Source organism: Canis aureus, chromosome 5 (genome assembly GCF_053574225.1).
Source record: "Canis aureus isolate CA01 chromosome 5, VMU_Caureus_v.1.0, whole genome shotgun sequence".
NCBI lineage: Eukaryota > Metazoa > Chordata > Mammalia > Carnivora > Canidae > Canis > Canis aureus.
Window position 1 is genome coordinate 19,798,945 of NC_135615.1, and position 19,057 is coordinate 19,818,001.

The 19,057-nt window shown below is 36.6% G+C and overlaps 1 protein-coding gene across 3 annotated transcripts in view; it reads right to left on the reverse strand.

Moving 5' to 3' along the window:
- The window catches only part of MRC1 (mannose receptor C-type 1), a 95,940-nt gene that overhangs the window by 31,503 nt on the left and 45,380 nt on the right, over positions 1–19,057 (reverse strand). For all 3 annotated transcript variants that reach the window (XM_077897042.1, XM_077897043.1, XM_077897041.1), the window contains 7 exons: positions 17,919–18,029; positions 12,141–12,256; positions 9,424–9,572; positions 7,073–7,272; positions 3,971–4,098; positions 3,398–3,485; positions 912–1,056 (listed from right to left, as the gene is read on the reverse strand). In XM_077897042.1, the coding sequence (XP_077753168.1) occupies positions 912–1,056; positions 3,398–3,485; positions 3,971–4,098; positions 7,073–7,272; positions 9,424–9,572; positions 12,141–12,256; positions 17,919–18,029 (937 nt within the window). The remainder of the gene's footprint in view (positions 1–911; positions 1,057–3,397; positions 3,486–3,970; positions 4,099–7,072; positions 7,273–9,423; positions 9,573–12,140; positions 12,257–17,918; positions 18,030–19,057) is intronic.

Sequence of the window (19,057 nt, forward strand, 5' to 3'; positions counted from 1 at the left end):
GTTACCCAGCTTGACTTAATGTATTTAACATCTGTTAAGAATAGAGCTACTAACAATACACAAAGAAACTAGTCATTGGGAGTTAGGAGACCTCTAAAGAAAAACTGGTCACCATTTATTCCTCCATTTGAAAAACTTTGAAAACACTAATCTATGCAGAAGTAGGGAAAATAAGCAGACAGACAGTGGGAGAGCAACAGGGTTGTGTCTCTATCTAAGCAGTGGCGTTGGGACAGTAGCCAAGGTCCCCAACAGCAGAGGGCAATGTGGTTCCACTTAACTGTTTACAAAGGAGGAAGATTATGTAAAGTGTGGTTCCAGGGAAGATCTGTTTATTCCTTTATCTGAACATAAGAACCTGGATCCTCTGACTTCAATGCCTGACTCGGATATGCGGAACTTTCTGAGTCCCAAATCATAACTGATAGCATGCAGTGATATTTTTTGACCACCAATAGCATGGTGGGTGTAGTAGTACCAAGCACCTCAAAATGGTGCTTGTGCTTTGTGCTGAACATTTATTTAAGAAATCAATATTTAGAATATTTGGGAAATTTTCACCTACTGGATGGCTGACATAGGTCAGGGGGTAAATATCCCCAAAAGAAATGGTATTTGCATTACACCCACTCCTACCCCTGTAGAACGTGAGCCAGAATCACAGCTCGTGGGAACTCTTTTAGAGGACGTGACTCTTGTCCAGGATTCCCGGGTGGCCTTTTGATCTCCTGTTCCTTTGGAACATTTATCTGTACTCAGTGACTTCATTCTTATCCTGTGAATTGATGGACCCTGCCAGTTCCCTTATTTTGTTATTTTGTTTGTTTGGTTCTTCTAATAAAGGGAAAATATTAGGATATCAGGAGGTTAGTTCTCCAATCTAGGATAAAATAAAGCACAGGTTATCATACCTTTTTGTATCTGGCATATCCAGTTGTTAAGATGTTCACAGTTAATATCATTCCAGGACATACCAGAGTCACCTTTCAACTCACCACAGTATTCAACATTTTGATAATTGTTAGGTTCTCCATAAGCCCAATTTTCATATGAAACCTATGTTAGAGACATTACATTGTAACCATTAATCATTTATATCAGGCCACTGCCTATCATTTATCCAAACAGGAAAAGAAAGGTATATTAACATTTTTTAAATCCTTTTACTTTTTTTTGCAGTACTTTGTTTTGAAAGCAAGGTTGATGAAAATGGGTAGGAAAGAAATAGCACCCATTACATAGAAAGTTTCAAAGTTTAATAGAATATGCTATTAATTATTATAAAATTTTCTGTGGTCTGGGGATCCCTGGGTGGCTCAGCAGTTTGGCACCTGCTTTTGGCCCAAGGGATGATCCTGGAGACCCGGGATCGAGTCCCACATCAGGCTCCCTGCATGGAGCCTGCTTCTCCCTCTGCTTGAGTCTCTGCCTCTCTCTCTCTCTCTCTCTCTCACGAATAAATGAATAAAATCTTTAAAAAAATTTTTTTTCTGTGGTCTTATTAATAAAATGGATCCAGGGCTGCAAAAGTGGGATTTAGGGATCCCTGGGTGGTGCAGCAGTTTAGTGCCTGCCTTTGGCCCAGGGCGCGATCCTGGAGACCCGGGATCGAATCCCACATCGGGCTCCTGGTGCATGGAGCCTGCTTCTCCCTCTGCCTATGTCTCTGCCTCTCTCTCTCTCTGTGTGTGACTATCATAAATAAATAAAAAAAAATTTTAAAAAGTGGGATTTATATATATAGGGAAAACTTAGCAAAAAAAGCCCCATTTCTCAGTATTGGGAATCCCTAAATCTGTCATATCCCTACTGCTTAAAGGATAGTATTTCACTGTGATGTTGGAAACTTTCTCTTTTTAGCTAGGCAGGATAGAGAAGTGCAATTAAAAAAAATTTTTAAAAAAAGAGAAGTACAATTAGTTCTTCTTATAAAAGAAAAGGACTTATGAAATACTCCTAACAAAGCTACCACACTTCACCTAAATTAACAGTGAAAATCAATGAAGGGGATGGGTTCAGGTTCCCTTTGCAGTTTTCAGTGTGGAATCAGAGCCAAGAGAGTTTTAGATGAAGCATTTTCCAAAAATATCAATATGAAATCCAAGTGCCAATGGAGCTATGAATTAAATCACTTTACTTCAGTGCCTTGAAAAATTGCTGATGGTTTATAAGAGGAGGTAGAACTGAAATTACACAAAATCACTTCCTGGGATGACTGGAACACTAAATGCCGCCAGCATGTGTCCTAGCCTCTCACTTCTCCATTCCCGAGAATGGGGAAGGCTGACAAGGCCTAGTGGTTACTAATGGATTCTTGAAATTTGTTCCCAGATCTCCTGGTCTATAAAAGGCTGTAAACACTCAATTTTTCATATAAGTTTTTAATTTTAATTCCAGTATAATTAACATACAGGGTTATATTAGTTTCAGGTGTACAATGTAGTGATTCAACAATTCCACACATTACTCAGCACTCATCATGGTAAGTGTACTCTACACCTCCTTCACCTCTTTTACACATCTTCCCACCCTCCTCCCTCTGGTGACCACCAGTTTGTCCTCTATAGTCAAGAGTCTGTTTCTTGGTTTGTCTCTCTTTTTTTCCTTTACTCATTTGTTTTGTTTCTTAAATTCCACATATGACTGCAATCATACAGTATTGTATGACTGACTGGCTTATTTTACTGAACTTATACTTGCTAGCTCCATCTATGTTGTTGCAAACGGCAAATTTTCATTCCTTTCATGGCTGAATAATATTCCATTATATATAGTAATTTACACCCCACATCTTCTTTAGCCATTCATCTATCAACGGACACTTGGGCTGCTTCCATAGTTTAGCTATTGTAAATAATGCTGCAATAAACACAGGGGTGCATGTACCCTTTGAATTAGAGTTTCTATATTTTTGTTGTAAATACCCAGTAGTGCAATTACTAGATTATATGGAAATTCAATTTTAACTTTTTGAGGGACCTCCATACTGTTTTTCAGGGTGGCTATATTAGTTTGTATTCCCATCAATGGTGCACAAGGGTTTCTTTTTCTCTACATCCTCGCCAACACTTGTTTGAAACTCAATTTTTAAGAAGTTGAACTACTCGCACAAAATTTTGCATGATAGAATGAAAACATTATTTTATTTAAACTAGCAAAATGAGTTTTCTAATTTTTTTTCATCCAGTCCACTATGCTTATAACCTTGGGTGAACAGGAAAACTATATTAAGGCAGGAGCAGAATAAAGATCCAAAATAGCATTTACTTCTGCATAGAAAAATGTTTCTAGTTATTAATAATAATCTGTTTTATGAAAAACTTGGATTAAGCCATAGGATAGCATGAAAATAAATACATGATAAACCAAGAAAATGGTATATAATTAAATTACTCACAGGAGAACCATCACTCCAAGTAAAGCCCTCTGAAGGACTGCCATATGTCAATCCCAACCAAAACAGTTCATGGTAGCTTCCACTAGCCCTGTAATTTACAAGACACCAAGAGAGCTTATACTATTGGATAAAACAAGTCTAGTTACCTAGAAGAGCTAATCAAATTTAAACTACCTTCCAAACTTAAATTAGTATACAGGGAAAGAGATTCAATGAATAAATAAAAGCATTATGCAATTGCTGTGCAATTTGGTACACCTCATAAATATATTGAAAAGGAGCCACCGATTGAGAATATTTAATTATAAAGCACTGAAAGATATTAATTTATTGATTTAATAACATGTATTGAGTGTCTGGTACTTTTATAGAGCAATTTGTCACAGGATTTATACCTACAAAATTAAAGCATTTGGAAGTGAAGCCAGATCAAAAAGGTCCTATGGATTTGGTATACAGTATAGGCACTCAAAGTAGCATTATGAGCCAAAAATTTCAGAAATATAAGAATTTTCTCAACATCATTAGCATCAGATAGGTAAAAGAAAGGAGTATTATATAAAAGACACTTACGTTATTAATCGCCATATTGCTTGCTGTTCTTCTTTATTATTGATACTAGCTAGATCACCACCCAGAGCTCTACAAAAATCTCGAGATTCAAACCATGTTTTCTTCTCATGTTTTCCTTTTGCAAATAGCTAAAGATGATATAGTTTCAAAAGTTATTTTTCACTTCATTGCTTACCAAATCAAGAGAATTAATTATTTACTTTTGATGAGATTTCACTTTAGAGAAATAAGACACCTCTATGGTGCAAAACAATGTAATTCTCTTGGTTGAAAATCAATTTAGAAGTAAGTATTTGGGTAACAAAATGTGCGAGATGATTTTGTTGAGAAAACCTTAAAAAATAAAAGCATGTTATGGCACAAGAGAAATTAGATTAAAATCTTAGAAGTTTCAGAAATATGGGAAAGCATACAGCTCACTGTAGAAGGCAGGCTTAATTTGGTTAGGTGTAGAAAGCAGCACTGAGATGGGAAAGAAAGAAAAACTTTTGTCTCTCTCTCTCTCTCTCTCTTTTTTTTTTTTTTTTTTTTTTTTGAGAGAGAGAGAGAAAGCTTGTGCAAGCAGGGGGAGTGGAGGAGCAGAGTGAGAGGAAGAAAGAGAATTTTAAGCAGACTCCACACTCAGCCTGGATCCTGACTCAAGGCTTGATCTCATGACCCTGATATCATGACCTAGTCCAAAATCAAGAGTCAGACACTTAACTGACTTAGCCACCCAGGTGCCCCCAAAAACTTTTGAGAGATAGCAACAAAACACAAATAAGGAAAACTTCAAAAACAACAAAAAATGTGCCATAGTTTGTTATCCTGTTTAGCTTAAACAATGAATAACCTGGCAGTATTCCAATACTCTGTAGCTGGTGTCCTTTACAATGGTCTTGTCTTTTTTTTTTCTTATCATTGCCTGTTTTAACAACTTTTAAAGCACATGCCACAAAAGACATGTATTTGGTAAAGCATCTAAAAAGGTTATGAGCTGAACTAAATTTAATAGATCATATAAATTAGGGAATATCTCCTATTATCCAGAAGCCTACAGTGAAATGGAATCCCAGACTGGGAAATACCTGTCTGTATGCAAATATTGTAGGAGTCCATTGTATCCCCCAACTTTTCTAATTTTCATTCATTGTTTCTCATGAGTCATGGTCCCTACTATCATAGGCCTGTGGGAAATAGGATTTGCTCACAACTGACTATGGCTGCCCAGATGTCACCACATAACTCAAGGCAATCTTCACCCTGACCCTAACTTGAGCTATCTAGACAAAAAGTACCCTGAGCAACTTTCCACATCAATAACTCCCAAGATTCCTGTGAGCACCTCAACCTGCTCAACTGTGATATAAGATTTTGTTTTTTCTTAAAGATTTTACTTATTTATTCATGAGAGATACAGAGAGTGAGGCAGAGACACAAACAGAAGGAGAAGTAGGCTCCCTGCAGGGAGCCTAATGCAGGACTCAATCTCAGGACCCTGGGATCATGACCTGAGCTGAAGGCAGACGCTCAACCACTGAGCCACCCAGGCACCCTAAGATTTTCTTAAATAAATTTACTATCACCTAAATTTTATTAATAACTCCTATATCTTAATATGTACAAAGATGGTCCATATATTTCCAAACAAATCCTATCTAAGCACCTCTAAAGCCATATAATTTTCTAACGAAGCACATATTCTAATTTGTTGAATATCCATCTGGATAACATCTCTACCAGAACCCTTGTTCACTTCCCAGCTCTGAAGAATTCTACCACTTTTCTCAAAATCCTGCAACAAATCTCCACAGCCTACCACCCTCCAGTGAATGGCCATGTATAGGATGAAATTGGCCTTTGTGTACTTAATTCAAAAGTTTCCAGATGCCACAATAAACACCTGATTTGCTTTATGTTCATCTTCAATTAACTCATTTACAAAATCCTCTTCTATCTTGGCCCCAAATGGTCCCTTCTAGGCAAATTATGCATTTAGCCCAGACTGTACTGAACAGGTTAGCAGTCTCCATGGCTAGTAGTGGGAGTGGCTAATCCAACTAGTCATGCCCCATGAGTTCCAGAAGACTAACCAGCCTCATTCTGATACATGTTAGTAATTCAAGTTTTCCCTTAGCCTTGCCTAAGTGTGTACCAAGGCATGCCATGGCCATATGCCACTCAAGGGACTCAGTAAAAGAGGTCCTGAGAGTGGGACATTAGAGAATAGTATCATTAAGCAGTAGATAAACACTTTTCTGTATTTGACTAAGTCTAATTTTCTCAAGAAAGGATGAAAGAGTGAAAAAAAAAGACACAAATGCGTAATTCACTGAAGTTTTTATCTCATTCATTTTAGTCAACTTGACTCCCTAAGTAGAAAATGGATGGTGTGATCTTGGAATGGATAAAATGATAGCAGAATAACAAATTGTCATCGAAAGGGCACGGAATGCCTTCACATCCCATCAGGTGTAACAACCAGGCACTAAACCAGAAAAATGGACCATTACCTCTAAGATGTCCATTTGGCATTATCAGTGCACTTACCTAAAAGCTTGGGCTCTAAGAACAGGGGTAAATGAGATGCAGTGGGATCACATGAAGTGAAACAGAAATTTTCATTTGAGATGCAGACAAGTGAGAGCTCAGACTAGGGCAAGGAAGCCTGGGAGCAAGGAGACACAGAGGGGGGATCCCTGGGTGGCGCAGCGGTTTAGCGCCTGCCTTTGGACCAGGGCGTGATCCTGGAGACCCGGGATCGAATCCCACGTCAGGCTCCCGGCATGGAGCCTGCTTCTCCCTCTGCCTATGTCTCTGCCTCTCTCTCTCTCTCTCTCTGTGATGACTATCATAAATAAAAAAAAAAAAAAAAAGGAGACACAGAGGGAGGGTGATGAAGGCAAAGCACGTGAAGAAAGCTTCTGTGAGTTGGGTTTGTTAGCTGAAATGCAATTGGTCATTGACATGCACTCAAGGAGAGCTTTTTTAAAAACTGAAGCCCAGCTCCCTTTCCAAATTAATAAAATTAGAATTTTCACGGGTAGAGCCTGAGCACTGTGGTTTTTGGTCCTGTTTGAATTCCTCACATGATTCTTTATTAGCTTAGCAATCGATACTCACCTTGAAACACAAGCTTGTTTTACTGTTGGTGCCCCAATCCTCTGGACATTTGGGTTCAGGGGTTGTTGTGGGCTCCGGCGGGCGAGTTACTCCTTCTGCCCAGTGTTTGCACACAAATTTAGCCTTTTCTTCACATCTCAAAACATCCCACAAGCCCCCTGCAAGTCCCGTTCTCATGGCAACACATCCTGTTTTTCTGCCTGTATTAAATACATAACAGAATTCACTTAACAGGTGCTATTAACGGTAGACCACGCTCACAGAAGAGAGTGCAAACCCGAGTGTCAAACGACATGGTAAAGTCTGTATGTGAAGACAACATATAGGTGAGAAATCCAGCAGCATTTTGCAATTCATTTACACTATTTTGAACTGCTATTTACCTTTTATTTCTGTGGCCTAAATCCCTGAGCAGAACTTTGATATCATATGTCAAGGTTTTGATAACATTTTGTATTTCTAACGTCTGACAAGGTGCCCCGCATATAGATATTTAACGATACAATACTTTTGGTATGATGAAATTTACCATCATGGTAAAAATAGTGGTTTAAGGTGAGTTATTTAAGGGTTTTTTTAAGAACCCCTTTTTTTTCCATAGGTCTCTCAAAACAGAAATTCTTCACACACTTCAAAATGAAATACAACTGAGAGAGAGATTTTAGTTATTCATAGATAATGTAACTATGTTGAACTGGTTTCCTCACCTTAAAAGGCAAATATCCCTACCTACCTTACAGAGTTATAATGAGGGCCAGCTTTAGTGGATAAAAAGGCACATAAAATAAAATAAAATCTGTTTTACAGTTGTGATTATTTCCAAATAGTAATTCATTAAGATGGAACATTGAAACCAGCAGGAGTCTTTGCTGCTAGAATGAGATAATCTTTTATTGCTATTCTTTTAATGGACTTCAAGCTTTTAGAGGTAACTCTCAAAGTTCTGGGGAGGCATATCTTTTCCAAAACATTTTCTCTAAGATCTCTCCTTCTCCATGGCTCTGATTTCATCCATTTTTATTTCCAGCACATTCCAGGATGAATCTCTCGAGGTCCCCTGCTGAATGAGCAACACCCGTGAAAATAAGGAGTTTGGCCTAGAGAGTAAGAATTACCACTCCTACTGATGTTTTTTTTTTTTTCCTACTGATGTTTAAAAAAAAGTCTATACTTAGTTTTTAATATCCTGTCCAGTTAATAATTTAAAAATAAACTGGTTGTACTGCCTTTCAGAACATTCAACAATTAACCAAGAATCACACTATCCAAATTACTCATCTATTTTTTTGTCAATAATTTGTGAATACAAATTAAAAGAACTTTTGAAGATTGGGACTTATTAGGGACGCCTGGGTGGCTCAGTGGTTGAGCGTCTGCCTTCGGTTCAGGGTGTGATCCTGGGGTTGCAGGATGGAGTCCCACATGGGGCCCCCTGCAGGGAGCCTGCTTCTCCCTCTGACTCTCTGTGTCATGGATAAATGGATAAATAAATAAAATCTTTAAAAAAAAAAGATTAGGACTTATTAGGCCAAATAGCAAATTCATGAACTTAAGCTAAGGGTCTTGCTTTAGCTTTTAGCCCAGACACAGTGAAACATTTGCTATAAAGGATGTGGAATTTCTGGGCGGTGTTACACTGAATAATGTCACATGCTATAGCAGTATATAAAGAAGGCAAACAATCTTTCAGAGGCTATTTCCAAAACTACTTCCCAGGGAAGGCAAATCAAAATTGATAGGGAGTCATGGCAGTATTAGTGCAAGTAGTACCGATCTGGGAATTACATAGGCTAGTCTAAATCCATGCTTGCAATATTTCTAGTCACATAAATTTTCTGAGTTCTAGTTTCCACATCTTTAAAATAAAGATACTTAAATTTACCTTGCAGGTTTCTTATAAGGATAAAATAAAATCCAGGATATATAAAAGGCTAAGGGCAGTACATACAAGACAGTAGAATAATGAGTCCCATGTAAGCACAATTCCTTGCCCCACCACTGAAGCACAAGAATAGTTCCATTCATCGCTGCACTGAAAAGTTTAAATCCCTTTAATATAATTTTAAGGTTACAGAAATAAGTTAACCATTTGGAACATCTGTGGCCATTTAGGATTTCCTAAATATTTTTCAAACAAGGTCATACCAGACAACCAGTAGTTTTTCCTTCCCTGTTTTTACACCACTGTAAACGAATTAGAAAATTAGAAAGAAACAGAGAATGAAATATAAAATGCTGAAAGCATAATTAGTGCACACAGTCTATCTGGAAAGGCACATGGAAGGATAATAAGCTTTGCCCAATCGATTTGGAGGTTGAATGAAAACCGCAGCCCCAAGTACTGAACATACCTGGCATATCTGAATTCCAGTGGGTGAACAGAACCTTTTCCTCAATGGTCCACTGAAAGGTCCCTTTGTTTTGCACATCTGAAAGTCCTGTCCAAAAATATCTTTCAGGCCTCAATCCAACCAGACTAGTCAGAAAAGCTTGTTCATATCTTTAAAAAAAAAATTTAACTAAATTTTAGAAATGTGAATTTTTCTAATTAGCCACATGAAAAGTATCTCAATTGTATGTTTGAGTTAATGATTTAGTTGGTAATTCAAACATAGTGTGTCATGTTGATATGTCATTTAGATTATGCAAACTTGAGGTGCCTAAGTGGCTTGATCGGTTATGTGTCTGCCTTCCACTCAGGTCATGATCTCAGGGTCCTGGGATGGAGCCCCACAGCTGAATTTCTGCCCAGCAGGGAGCCTGCTTCTCCCTCTCCCTCTGCCTGCTGCTCTCCCTGTTTGTGCTCGTGCTCTCTCTCCCTCTGTCAAATAAATAAATAAATCTTTAAGAATAAATAAATAAATAAATTACACAAATTTCTAATAAGGAAATGAGGGAAAATACCATAGGGCTGAGTGAATAAAATCATTCATATATATACAAACCATTTATCCCTATTCCTCACCAGTCCCTATGCCCATCCTCAAAATGTAAGAGAATTCTGAAAACGCAAAGTAGTTCTTTAGCCTCTTTGAAATACATTGTTTAAAAAAATTAGTTCTTTAGCTATAAAGAGTTCTATAGCCTCTTTGAAATACGTTGTTTAAAAAAATTAGTCCACTTTTCAAATATTTCAAATGCTCTACACAGTTCTTAGTTAAGTAAATCGTGAGGCTGTAACATTATCAAGGATGATACAGATGGAAAAATCTGTGAGGATTTCCCCTTCAATTTTATTCTCTTATCTCAGGTCTGAAACAAAAGAGGAAATTATTGAGAAAAACAGAGAAGCAGAGATTCAATGTCTAGAAAGAACTGGGAGCAGAGTCACAAATTTCCCCATTTTCTCTCCCTTTAGATCTTATCCACCACGTATTTGACATAATCTGGTAATGACACAATTTGGTTAGTAAAGCAACCAAAGTTTGTCTTCACTGACAAACATTACACAATGAACCAGAAACATGGGCAAAAATCTTTCTTTGGAGCAAAAGAAAAGTGAAGGGATCCCTGGGTGGCTCAGTGGTTTAGCGCCTGCCTTCAGCCCAGGGTGTGATCCTGGAGTCCCGGGATTGAATCCCACATCAGGCTACCTGCATGGAGCCTGCTTCTCTCTCTGCCTGTGTCTCTGCCTCTCTCTCTCTCTCTCTCTCTCTCTTTTGGTGTCTCTCATGAATAAAGAAAATCTTTAAAAAAAAAAAAAAAGAAAAGAAAAGAAAAGAAAGAAAAGAAAAGAAAAGAAAAGAAAAGAAAAGAAAAGAAAAGAAAAGAAAAGAGAAGTGAAGCTCAAAGTTTCCAGCAATGAAGAGAGGTGATGGCTCCAGAGAGAGCAGAGACGGAAATGTGGAGGTTACCATAACAGAACATTGATATGACCCTAATCTGAGTAATTTCATTCCCTACATTGAAAAAACAAAAAAATGTCAAAGTCCTAAACTCAATTTTTCTCAAATGTCTAGAAATCAAATTTAACCACAGAGTTAGGGAGCTCCTGAATATAAATATCATAGAAAACACAAAGGAAAACAAACCCAAAATATAAAATATAGGGAAATCTCTGCTCTGATGAACCAAAAGATCAATTACAATGCAGATCAGAATATATTCCCATAACACTTAAAGATGTAAAGTTCATCTTGTCATAAGATAAAAAAGGATCTATGTTCAGATTTTCAGGCATTAGCATTATATGAGTATGCAACAATATATTAGGTATTTAACTGCACATGAAAAAAAGAATATGGTTGAAATACAAGCTCTTTTACAAAGACTATACAAATTCTATGATATCTCTTTTTTGTTTTTATCAAAGAATTTTTTAAAATATCAATAGCATTCTCTACATTTTATTGGGTGTGCCTTAAAAGGCCAATGGATATAACTTCTTGCATTAAAACACAACTTGTTTTTATCTTTTTATTATAAATCAAATGCACATTTTAAAATTTCTTTTAAGTTTCTTCAGTGCCTAATCCAGTGCTTTGTAAAGATTATGGGCAAGATAAATAAAAACTAAAACCTCAAAGATGGTTGGGACGCTAGAAGTCAAAAGTTATATAAAATATCCTCTATGTCTATGTTATTTTTCTGGACCTAACAGTCTAGCAAGCATAGCAAAGCAAAAAAGAAAGCACAGAAGGATATAAGGGAATAATAAAAAATTTATATTCATTAAATCTCTCTATCACCTTTTTTGGTGCAGATAGTGGTAAGATAGAAAGCAGCATTTTTTGAACTAATAAGTTTTACTCAGTTTCCTTGCCTTAAAAAATTTGACATATACTAGATCAGAAAAAAGTCAGACCCACAAACTATGTTTACTAGAATATTAATAAACTGTCCTGAATATTGCTTTATAGTTCTAAAAGAAGCAAAATACTTTATAGTATTTACAAGTGAATAATTCCAAAAAGAATATGATTTTTTTAATGCTCCTACTTCTGCAAGCCATACCTCAGGATAGATCACATGTAACTTCCAGAAATTTAGAGCATGTTGATATTTAGGCTTCTCTGAAAACATTTCATTATTTGACATACGTTCAAATAAAATTAAAGTAGTTGCATACCTGTCTTCAATAGTTGTTAAGTAAGCCTTCTCATTTATACAGGTTTGGTTAGCTTCTGTAAATGTTGAAAGTGTGTGTCCAATCAAATAGCAGTAAAAGCCATGTCTTTTCCAGCCCTGTTAATGTTATCAAGCAGATTATCATGGATACTGATTAAATAATATTATTTCAGTAATTCCTATACCATGAAACATAAATTGATAAATAATAGGAGTATGTGGAGAACACAAATCTGGAAAATTTGAAATGCAATGAAAAATATTTATATGAATAAAGAAAACAGTAGTACATTGTTCCTCTTAGGACAAATTATGCCACAAAACTAGAGGCAGGACATTTACTCTCACCACTCCTGTTACATCTTCCAACAAAAGTGATTTTTGAAATGCTTACTGAGGACCCTGAACAGAATGGTGAAGATTTCAGTGTTAGAATAAGTAACCACAGGAAATAATTTGCTGAGTAGCAAGCCTAGTTGCCTACTGAAGCCAAAAGTAGGTAGTGACTGTAAAGCTGTATCATCTGGTCCTAGGAGAATAATTATCACACTTATGGCAACATGATTCTGCATGGTTCTTCTCCCATACTTCAAACACACAGAAATGCTAAATAAAAACATAACAATAAAAAAAACCCATGCCTGAGGAAACCTTCAGGAACCAAAAACATATAGAAAACTAAAATGGTAGAATGGGAAATGCTCAAGCTGAGACTGTAGTTGTCCTGTCATGTACTAGACCTAGACTAGGGTCCTAGGGTCTCAGGGTAGGGGTACTAAATGTCCGTATAAATGAGGGTATTTGGCTATCAGACCACCTGAGGCAGGGAAATGGAACTGAAGTCCTTACATAAAGATCATACTGACTGGGGTGCCTGGGTGGCTCAGATATGTGGCTGACTCCTAATTTCAGCTCAAGCCATGATCTCAGGGCCCTGGGATCAAGCTCCCTGTTGGGTTCTGCACTCAGTGGGGAGTCTTTTTGAGAATTCTCTCTCCCTCTGCCCCTCCCCCCACCCACTTGAGCGCTCTCTTCCTCTCTCTCTCAAATAAATGATTTTTTTTTAAAAAGATGATACCCACTAAGGGGAGCCCCTCCAGGAAAGTAGAGTGAGAAAACTATATTCACAGAACCAGGCAGTGGCAGATTCTTGTCATCTGCTTGGGCTTCTAGGTACAGGAAAAATAATTCTTCAGTTAAAAATAAATAGTGATTATGTGTCAGAGATGGGTGCTGGTCCCCAACTTGACATTGTTCACGTTGTATTAGAATCCACAGCCAAGGCATAAAATAAATCTTGGTTTACAAAAGGAGAAATTCCTCGGTACTCAGGTAAGTAAAATGCAGAACACAACTGAAATATTTCTGCAATACAGGTCATGTATGACTATGACATTTGAGGTGTAGGGTGGAGATGAGATGGGAACTAATCACAGTTGAAAATTATCAATCATGTGAGGCTCATTTTAAGGGAAAGTCAGCAATGTAACATAATAAAACAATTTGGAAAGAATATAAAAATAAGCATGTTTCTGATGATTTAACAAAAGAAGGCAAAAAGAAGCAGAACCAATAATGAAAGATCAAAATGCTATGAACAAAGAACAAAGAACACAAGTATCTGAACACACAAAAAATAGAATTTCTAGAAAAGAAAAAATATAAAGTTAGAAACACAATGACCAGATTAAATATAGAAAATGTGGCTTAGTCAATCAAATGAATGCATCAGAGAGATGAACAAATGAAAAGAGATTTTAAAAGCATGAAGAGAAAACAAAATAATACAATGAGAAGTTTCAAAATCAACCCAAGAAAAGTTTCTGAATCACCGAATAAAATTAATGACTGATGACTTTCAAGAATTAAAAGAAAGAGACAAATTCCAAAAATGAAGAAGCACATGGAGTACCAAACAGAAGAAAATAAATCCAAATTTCAACATATTGTACTAAAAGCCTGCATATTGACAAAGACAATGAGGAGATCTTAAAATCAGAGAGAAGATACAGAGTTCCCACTTTAAAAAAAGAAGAATTAGTCAAATAACAGGAATTCCAATGGCAAAAATAAAGGCCAGGAGAGGGGATCCCTGGGTGGCGCAGCGGTTTGGCGCCTGCCTTTGGCCCAGGGCGCGATCCTAGAGACCCGGGATCGAATCCCACATTGGGCTCCCGGTGCATGGAGCCTGCTTCTTTCTCCCTCTGCCTGTGTCTCTGCCTCTCTCTCTCTCTCTCTCTGTGACTATCATAAATAAATAAAAAAAATAAAGGCCAGGAGAAAATGAAATGATATATACACAGCACTCTATGAAAACTACTGTCAACCTAGCATTTAGTTATTATGTAAGATGAAGATGGATCAAAACATTTTCAGATAAAGACAGAGAGTTTTCTACTCCCATATCATTGGTGAAAAAAAATCACTAAAAGATTTACTTTGGCAAGAAGGAGTTTATTAAATCAGGAGGAAGTGGGCTAAAAGTCTACACTGATCAAAGAAACCAATAGATGCCTTAGTGAATCCAGGTCTAAATGCTTGTAGGAATAGCAAAGATAACTAATTGCAGGTGGGAGGTTAAAGAATGAGAAATTAACAAGATGTATAGTTTAGTTAACATATTGAATCCCTGTCAGTTACCTAGCTGTGATCCTGTACTCTAATTACATAAGGGGTTCTCACTGGAGGGAGCAGAGTAGATGGCACAGGGGAATTTTCTGTACTCTCTTTTACAGTTCCTTGGGAGTGTAACATTAATTCCAAGTTAAAAAAAATTTTATGTTTACGTGGAATAATAAACTTCATTTTGTTCAGGAAGCTGAGAGAGATGCTGCTTAACTTCAAGTCAGAAATGTGTGTTAAAAACAGAAGGTTAACCATTAAAAAAAATTAGAAGTGGAATATGATTCCCATACGTGTAGAGAAGGAAAAGGTGATAAAAACATTCCATAGAACCAGTGGAATGTAAGAAAGGACGCACCAGAAAGGAAAGAAAACAGAATGGTAAACAAAATAAAGCCAAAATAAGATGCTTAATTAGTCAAATAACAGGAATTCCAAATACATGAGTATACAGAAACAAATACATGAGTGTGCAAAAAAAAAAAAAAAATCTAAACTCATGTTTGCCAGGAAAAAGCCAGAGTTCCTCCAATTAGATTTTAAAAAATTAAAATGCAGATACATATTTACAAGAGCCATTCCATGACATAGAACGATTAAAAAGAACTAGTTGGAAAAAAGAGATTCTAAGAAAATACCAAGCAAAAGATAGCTTCTGTGGGCATATTAATATTATTTAAAATTGATTTTACGGTTAAAAGAGCATTATAAATAGGGAAAGTAATTGCATAATTAAAGGATGGATGTATCAGGAAGATACAACATAGACTAAAGTATATAAAATAAAAACTGACAGAATTGCAAGGAGAATATTTTGTCGAACAGACAAAATATTAGGAATATAGAACATCTGAATAATATAAATTAGCTTTTTATCTAGTCAATATCTATAGACCCCTGAAGCCAACAATCAAAGATCATCCTGTTCAAATACACTGAATATGTACAAAAACTATGAATTAGATCATAAAGTCTCAACAAGTAATAACCAAACCTTTATATGATCACAATGCAGTGAAATTAAAATCAACAGTTTCTAATTATTTAGAAACTAAAAACCAAAATTCCCATCCCTACCACCAAACTGCCATCAATATCAACACACACATAAACACTTCTAAATAATTCAAGGATCAAAGAAATCTTAATGGAAATCAAAAATATTTGGAAGTGAATCATAATGAAAGCACTAGACAAGAAAATTTGGTTGAATGGTCCACGGTTCCAAGTTCATCTCTCATTTCTGTGAGAATTCAAAAACACATTCATTTGAATGTCACATCCATTAATCCCACCATTTAAAGTTCCTGATATAATTTCAGATTTCATACTCATCTGTAAGATTCCTTGTCAGCCTGGCAGAGGGAACGTCTGCATAAAATGGCTTAACATTTGTATCTGTCAGATATCCTGAAATATCAGAGACTCAGGACCACTTTGCCCCGGATGTCTCACAAAGGTAGCAATGAATTGAAAACTGATCCCAGATCTGTAGAACACATCTGCGGTTTTGAATTCTCACAAAGATCCCCACACCATGAAGTGCCCAGGCACAGATTAGAAAATAAATAAATTAATTTTTAAAAAATCTTATCTTCCTTTGCTAGTGAGTGGATTTTTTGCTGTTATTGTTGTTGTTCCAGTCTTCTCAGCTCTCTAAGGAAGCTACCTATCACAGGTATTTTTAATCTGGTCAAATTATTTAATGTCTCTGAGCTTCACTTTCCTCTTCTGTCTAACTAGGAATATAATATTTATCCTTTAAGATAATTAACTGTACTCAGCAAACAGTTGTGGATATTTTCTTATTTTTCTTATTACCACCTTAATGATTAAATTGGATTTTATCAGACATTGTAGATATGACAATTACTAGACTATACATATAACTTTTATTATACATAGAAACTGTTACATGTATACAGACTTTGATCCATTGTACAGAAGTAATAACATCTAAGGATTTTTTATTATTTATAGAAAATTACAACAATATACACAATCCTGTATATCCATCCCTATGATTAGACAAAGAATATGTAAGTACACTGGTAGTGAAACCAGTAATCTCAGTGTAGAGACATAGGGTTGGGAGACCAGAGTTCTAGCCTTGCTTCTGTCACTCTAATAAAGTCATGGCTTCCCTGGGCTGAATTCCCAGAGCATAATAATTAAAGGGGGGATTTTGATTATCACAGAGATATCGTGAACTAGCTCTGATTTTCTGTTTCTGCTCATTGTTTCTTTATGATTTATTTGGACAGTTCTAAATTATGTTTCATGAACTCTCAGCCTTCTGGTGTTTGTTTATAAGATGATCTGATCACAACATGACATGCTTGGAAAGAAAATTAGTTTCTACTTTATTTTTATCCAAGAGAAGTGAGAAAGGTAAAAAAGGGGAAGACAAGACAAAGGAAAAAAAGGGGAAGACAAAAAGGAAAATGATAACCATACACCCTGTATTTTGTAGTTTCTGGATGCTTTTAGAAATTGTTTCACAGAGATCATTTACTTCAACCTCAAAGAATTATAAGAGCTGCAGAGAGGTAGTATTAGCTGACATACAAGTGGGGACAAAGCATAATAACTTGGCATGGCTTTATAACCGGCTATTACCAGCTAATCTGATCCCCTGCTTCCCACTGCAGGGATCTACGGGAAGAATCCCTATCAGAAGCAGCACCCTCAGAAATATTATAAATGGAGAAAATGACAGGACAGTTTGCTATCCAAAACTTGCAGTTATCTATGGGAAATGTTTCTACAAACCATAGGATCACTGACTACCAATGCCTCAATGACCCTTCTTCCATGACTATAACTCACTATAGTCTCATTGCCCTCACCAGGCTCCATAGAAGTGTGGTTTTATTTTCTGTTCTCATTCCCCCATTTGGGGCAGGAGAATTGCCATGATGTTCTTTAAGCTGCTACTGACCACATGCACCCGTATTACCTGTAGAAGACACCCAAAGATGCTTTTGGGGAGAACAATGATACCAAACACTAATGATAACCCATTGGATGGTTAAACAGTTAGAACACATGGCTGGCTACCTAAACAATAATAAAGCACTTTCACAGCCAAAAAATAAAGCCAAGGCATCACATAATATTTTCTACTCTGAAGTTATTGTGCATGTTCTATACTCACTTTCTGGCAGCCTGTTTCTGCTTTCACTGTTCCTGTGGGCTGGGTTTGAGATTTCATCTTACAGATGTAGTCAAGAGGTCTCTCGCAGGCTCGATCTGCCCAGTACCCATCCTGCAGAAAGCAAAGAGAAAAACAATGAATGATTATCAGTTGTTTGGCTCTGAGGCTGTTTCCTTACAATCAGGCCTCAGGAAAAAAAATAAATAAAAAGGTTCTTAAGAGAAAAATGGTATCTCTGAAAGGAAAGGTAAATTGACATTTAATAAGTGAATAGCAAATTTGATTCTGGCTGCAAAGATGTGAAAAGAGATTGCAGCCCCAATGTGTTTTTCTATTTTGGCTGTCCATGCCACTGTAGAGTAGGGATCTAAAGAGAAACTAAGAAAAGCTTGTAAGTTCTTAAGTGATGGTGTCAAAAGAAGGTCTATACACAGCCTCTTCTATCAGCTGCTTTCAAGTGGTTTCAAGTGGTTTCCTCTTCCTAGGACCCACTTCTTCCTATCCTTTCAATAGTTAACACCTACTCTTTTCTTTAGCTTTCAATTAATCACAATGAAAACAACCCCAATGATGAAATAGCCTCTAATACTTACTGAACAGTAGGTTTGGGCCAGTCACTGTGCTTGTTCTATGCATCAACCCATTTAATCCTTTGCCCATCATTAAGTTGGGTACAATTATTATGCCTATCTTATAAATGAGAAAAATAAGCCATGCATCAAAACCCAGCCTCTTGCCACCATGTTCATCATCCATTAGCAAAAGATAATTTGATGATATTCTTTAGTCACTAAAGTCGTATTTAAGGACATGGAAGCAATCTTCTCATACATCTCCATGTAACCTAAAAGAACAAATGTAGCTCTCCAAGTACAGACTGCAGACCACATGTGGTATGTGGATGTACTTAACTCAGAGCAACCAGTCAGAAATAGAACCAAGCTCTCATTTGACCAATCAAATCTACTCAGAGCAACCAGTCAGAAATAGAACCAAGCTCTCATTTGACCAGTCAAGCTCTATATATTGCCATTTAGAACCCAGCACAGGAACAATATGAATATGGGTTATTGGTTAATTTCACCCTTGAACTGAATGTTTCTGTCTCTTGCTTTTTTTGTCCCCTTAGAAATTTGACC